At 39.5% G+C, this 6,000-nt stretch overlaps 1 protein-coding gene across 3 annotated transcripts in view; it reads left to right on the top strand.

The window, feature by feature from the left end:
* The first annotated feature begins 2,896 nt into the window (after positions 1-2,896).
* The window catches only part of BET1L (Bet1 golgi vesicular membrane trafficking protein like), a 62,708-nt gene continuing 59,604 nt past the window's right edge, over positions 2,897-6,000 (top strand). Inside the window, exon 1 of one of the 3 annotated variants that reach the window (XM_044082819.1) lies at positions 2,897-3,068. Coding sequence is in view for 1 of the 3 variants with exons in the window: in XM_044082817.1 (XP_043938752.1) it covers positions 4,137-4,155 (19 nt within the window). In the remaining 2 variants the exon portion in view is untranslated. Of the gene's footprint in view, positions 3,069-3,838; positions 4,263-6,000 lie in introns of those variants that run through there. The other 2 variants (XM_044082817.1, XM_044082818.1) reach the window with 2 other exon arrangements.

The raw sequence follows: 6,000 nt of genomic DNA, 5'->3' as shown, positions 1-6,000 counted from the left end.
AAATATTGAAACTCCACCTCCTTTGCCTTTGTAACCCTCTGTTTGGGGTCTGAAAGTATGGTAGGATGAGTAACCTGGTAAGGCTGGGGTGATCTCCCAGGTTTGAACCAGGTTTCAGTGACTGCACAAATGTCAGCATCCTCCAGGGCGAGGAATGCTTGCAATGAGTGCAGTTTCATTCTAAGACTCCTAGCATTTAGCAGCATAGCCTTTAAATTTCATTTAGAAGAATTTTTCACATTGTAATTTTGTGCTCATAACTTTGCCTAAAAAAGGCACTATGGGGGAGGCAATAGTCTTTTCCAGAAGCATGAAGCCCAGGGAAGACAGATGAAGGCCATCTCTGGCAAAGCATTATGGTCTGTCAATCATGTCCTCCCAGGCTGTCAGGTACTGGATCCCACTGGAATGACAACGGAAACTAAGCTAATTGTTAAAGTCAATCATTTTCTGTTTATATTGAGGAATCATTCTGGGTAACAGTAGAAGGCTGCTTAAGGCTAGTGACATACCTGCTTGTGACACATATTCAGTGGGCTCAGTCATGTCTCTCTTCATACAGTCCAGAGAGGTACATCTCAAGTCATTCACATCAACATGGATTATGACCAAGTCATAACAGTACCTGTTGTTAAAACACTTGAGTGCTTGCATGATATGTCGGCTTAGCCCCTGACAAGCAATGTACCATGTCTTTCTCCTTATATAGCCTGGTGAGGGTCACATCTCTGTGTCTCATGATAGTCTCCTATGACTAGTATGGTGGGTTTGTGGTTGGGCCTTAGAAGCTGTGAGACACAGGCATGTGTACTATGTGTGGTGCTTGGTGCTGTGGGTTTTGATGCGCATGTGTGTTTTTGTTTTGGAGGTCTCTTTTGTTTAGGTATGTTTTTGTTGAGAACCTCTGCATAAGTAGGATTGTGTTGTACAGGTGTGGGTGGTGTTAGAGGTGTGGTATTTGTAGTGTTTGCACAGACAACCTTCTCAGTGCCAGATGGACTGGCTTGTGATTGAGACAGTAAGGATTCTAGGTTCTTAATGTAATTGCATCTCTCACATTTTGTGTTCCTAGGTGGTAGTGGCAGAGGATTGTCTGTGTATATGAGGCAGTTGCTACACTGTCTCAGGATGCCCATATCAACCAGACTAGCAGGAGAAACCATAGGAAATTGTCTGTCCACAGTTATTAGAATCTGTGGAAGAGATGTCAAGGATAGTAGAGTGAGTACTATCTAAGGGGAGTACATATAGATGTGAGTAGGGCTGGATAAAATCAATACAGTAGCTGGAAGCGAGGGCCTCACTTACACAGGAGTACTGGTAAGGGAAAAAATGCAGCTGAGATACCTTGCAAAGGATTAAAACAGCTCAGCGGTGGTGTGCGATGTGCAAACAAGCACAAATCTGTGCAAACGCGGGGTTTAAATACACAAAAATGAAAGTAAAATAGAAATACTGGAATTGACCAAACAACCCATACCCTGAGCTCTTAGCTAAACACCTTATGCCAGACCAGTTCCAACCAGTTCATTTACTTCCACTAAGGGCAGGTAGGCCCCAACCAACACAAGATGGTGTAGAGAGAAACATAGGAATCACAAAAACAGATCTGGCTACAGCAAAACCTGTAACCAGACAATGCTAAAGATATTTAAACTCTGTTTAGGTTGATTTAACACAGGAGAACAAATACACACTTAAATATGACAGTAGCAAACAAGCAAATTGATTTAAACAAATTAACCAATTAACCAATAAAAAAGTTGAAAACTAAGCCTTGTTCCAGCAACCGTCAATCAGATGAGTTCTGCACACTCCTGCCACTAGGGTGCAGGGGAACTCTCTCCAACAAAAGATGACCTGGTTTAGTTCTCAAATTATATAAACAGAGCTAGATTCAGCAGGTCTGAATCTAGTCTATGCTACAGCAAACAAAGTGCACCTATTTCAGAAAGAAACAGTTCATATAAGCAGACACAATAAGCCTTCAACCAGCAATTCTCAGCTCAGAAGGGCAGAATCTACCCTCTCCTCCCACAAGAATGCAGACCGCAAACCTTCTTAATGTAAAATAACTGGCATGAAGCCCAAGTGCTTAAACCAGAACTAAGACACTTTTAGAATAACAGACACACTTAGCCTTTAACAAGCAATTCCCAACTTAGAAGGATGTAAGCTACCTCTCCTGCCTCAAGAGTGTAGACCACAAACGTTCCTAGTGTAAAACAACTGTCCAGAAGGCCAAATGCTTAAACCAAAAGACTTAGAATAATAGTTACAATTTAATCAGGCTACTAACAAGCAGTAATAAATGCATGAAAATAAATGCAATTGAATACTTTTAAGAACAAGCAGCAAAAGCAAAATAAAGTCATAAAGTAGGAAGAAACACAAATACACTAAAAGCTGATGAATAAAGTGAAGTGCAATTTATTTATTTTTTTATATTTTTATTTTTTTTCCATATTTTTTATATTTAATTTTATCTGTGGAATCACTTTGGCAGACATTATGGCCTTACACTTCTTATTATTCAGAAACTATGTTCTGATACAAAACATTTTGATGGATTAACTATCTAAGCCACTGGCAGCAGTACGTCAAAACTGTCACCGATTTACGTCTTTGATGGCAGTATTATTTTTGGCTTGATCCGGAACTGTTGAGTAAAGACATTCAGAACTCTACACAGCAAAAACACATAATAAAAATAAATAAGTAATGACGGGAGTATACAGAAAATGTTCCCGATTGCACTTTCTTTAAACGAATTATTTCTTTTAGCAGCGACAGTTGCTATGGCGACAGAAACCACAAACAAAACTGCTGCCTGCTGGCAGGGAAAAACAGCGGTTATATGTCTAGTGAGAAAGTAGAGTAGGATTTCGTTATTGTGCAGCTATATTTAATATTTGACAACGCACTTCTTCTGTCATACTATTCCTATCATGACATTGTACTGTACTACGTAGAACCACTGCTAAATAGTGGGGAAGTATATTATCGGAGTAAAAAGCGCAGATCACCATAACAGAGATACTTGTTAAATTTTACATCTGTAGAAACTGGTAAGGAAGACTTTCAAACATACTTCCCAACTGTTCAGATTTTCGCAGAATGTTCAGATTTTTGCCCTATAGTTTTGGTCTGTTTTTCATAAAATGTGTGTTTTTCTTGCAAATCACCGAGGACTGAAGCCTGTAAATAATGACATACATTTGGGTTTCAGACCAGAAAATGCATGCTAATACAAGTCCTGTTATTCAAGCAACTTTCCAAGTTTATAAGAATAATATTTAAAATACGTCCCTATTTTTGGTCCTTTGTCCCACTATATAAGAGGTTGAACGACATGGTTGGATGAAAAGTTAAAATGTCCTGTTTCTCGGTCTGAAAGCTGATCGGAACGCAATATGAGGACATAGTTTACACTGGGAACTAAAACAACACTGGGAAAGGACATAAGGGCAGGAATAAATATGACATCAAAGTGGGCGTTACCTTGGTTAGACCAAATTTCTAACACTGAAATTGTTCATGTAATGCCTAATTCTTATTCTCTAGGTAGGAGCTACGAGTCTGAACTAGAAGTAAGCGTGGCGAAAACCCATATGCAAAAATGAGAAAAAGGGGTTGTGGGTGGTTGGATGAAACATGACCGTTTACTTCTCTTGGTAATACCCAGAGAAGTAGCAATGCCCTCCACAGTGCTCAGTAACTGTTAGTTATGGTACTCGCGGAAAAGGATGGTGCTGCACGTAGTGCAACGCCTCTTGATGACGTAAAAGTCGAACCTTAAAAAGGATTGCACATTATTGCTCAGAAGTGTGCGCCGGTACTACGTGGCTAGTGCCAACAGAGATGTTTAGTATTTGTAGTTGTAGGGCACACGGGGTAGGGAAATGGGTGAGCCCTAATACCTCACGTATAAAAGTCTTTAGGGAAAATAAAGTTTTGTTTGTAGTGCCCTTTTGTGTATTATTTCTTTATAGGTTATAACAGTGACCAATTTTAGTCTTCCTGACGCACTCACTTAAAGCCTTACTGTCATCCGTCACGCAGTGGGTCTGCCAAGCGCACTATTTCAACTTTGACCCCGGACTTGGAATCCGGAACTTACAAAGTGTAATCTAACGATGGCAGATTGGAATAGAGGTGGGAAGAAGTTTTTTTTTGAAAACGTATCTGATGTTTATACAGGAAAGAATTATCAGAAAGTCATGGAGGCATTTTACTGAAGAACGGGTACTTTTTGAAGAGAGGTGAAGGAATTGATAGATCAAAGTGAAGTGCAGGGAAGTTTGCAAAAGGGCTTATTTAACGTAGTGACTCTTACAGTGTGCTTTCAATATTAAACTTTGTGTTTTGGATCGTAGCCTTTTGTTAGTCACTTCTGATACAAGAGGCTTGTATATTTTTAAAGCAAACTGAGATGTAGCATTAATTAATGTGTACTTCATTATGTTTTTTTAAATGTGATGTTATTTAAACTTTGGCAAGTGATGCTTATTTTTGTCAATATGTTTATTTGTATCAAGATGGCTAGTTCTCTGGAGGCTAATCTGTAAACATCTAGAGAGATGTAATTTGACTTTTTTTAAAAAGTCAGCAAACCAATAGATGGAAGTAAAACGAAACACACTGCATAATTCAACCTTGCTGAAGTTTTTGACATATTCCCACACTCAGGCATAGTAGAAAAGCTAAATAAACTGGGAATGAAACCCTACATCACCTGCTGGATTGCCAATTGGATCAGAGTTAGGACTCGAGATTAAAAGCTACCTCCACAAAGAGACCAGTCACCAATCAAGTCGCACGATGTTCTGTGATGGGACCCCTCTTGTTTGGCATCAGTTTCTCTGAAGTAAAAGCTAATACCAAATGTTTCTGACTGGCTGAGTTTGCAGATGACTGCAAGCTGGGGGCAGTCGTTGAATCCCCAGCTGAAGTGGCCATCATCTAGGAAGATTTGTCCACAAGTAAATGGTACCAGAGTTATGGACTGAAACTGTATGCCAAAACATGCATTATTTTAAACATGGGAAGTCATCTACCCAGTGGAACTACCACATTGGCAGTATGCCCCTAAGAGTTGACCCGGTTGTTTGGGATTTGAGAATTTATTTGGACAGTGACATTACTTTCAACCGTGTGCCCATTGGCATAAGAAAGTTCTTCTGTATTGCACCACTTATAAACAAAAGAGATCCATCTAGATTTAATATCGTTGTGCTCCTTTACGCAACCTTTATTAGGCCAATTGTTGAGTGTAATGCCCCATTTGAAGTGTATCTGTCCAGACACATGCGACAACCGGAACGTTGAAGTATATGCCTTTCTAAAAGGGTACAAGGCCTAAACCGTATATTCTACATGGACTGACTCAAAGCCCTGTCACTTTACTCTGTATCCTACAGACTATTAAGAGGTGACCTGTGTTTGGTATACAAGGGATCCTCTGACCCAGTAGTGATGGATCTGCTGCACATCAGCAAGCCAAATGGCATCATACAACTTCAGCAGAACCATTTGGAAGGACAAGTATATTTCCTAGATGATACCACTGCTCTGGAACAGACTCCACGTAAAACAAACCTCCTACCTGTCTGTATTTAAGCATGACTTGCATCTATAAAAAATTACCCCTGAGCTGTCCCCTGTACTGCTGATGAATAGAGATAGGTTCTAAATGTTTTATGCCGTGCATAGGTCCCCTCAAATTATCTATGGTATAATTCTAATTATTCTTACTATGGGTAACACATTAGTATACATAATGAGATGGGTAAGGCCAATCTAACATTAAGTGAAATAGGTTAATTCAAACACCAAAAAGGAAAGTGGGCTTAAAATGGCCTGCAAGGGAAGATAGCCTAATACTTATCTGTGAACCTATGAGAATGTTGATAGTCATTTTATTTGTGGAAGTAGTTGAAAATTATTCATGGTCATTTGTTTTCCATTACCTGTTGATGTTGAGATTGTCTGGGATTTAGT

Source organism: Protopterus annectens, chromosome 9.part0 (genome assembly GCF_019279795.1).
Source record: "Protopterus annectens isolate FY-2018-M chromosome 9.part0, PAN1.0, whole genome shotgun sequence".
NCBI classification, from domain to species: Eukaryota; Metazoa; Chordata; order Ceratodontiformes; family Protopteridae; genus Protopterus; species Protopterus annectens.
The sequence above is the reverse complement of the archived record's forward strand: the minus strand, read 5'-3'. Positions and strand labels throughout refer to the sequence as shown.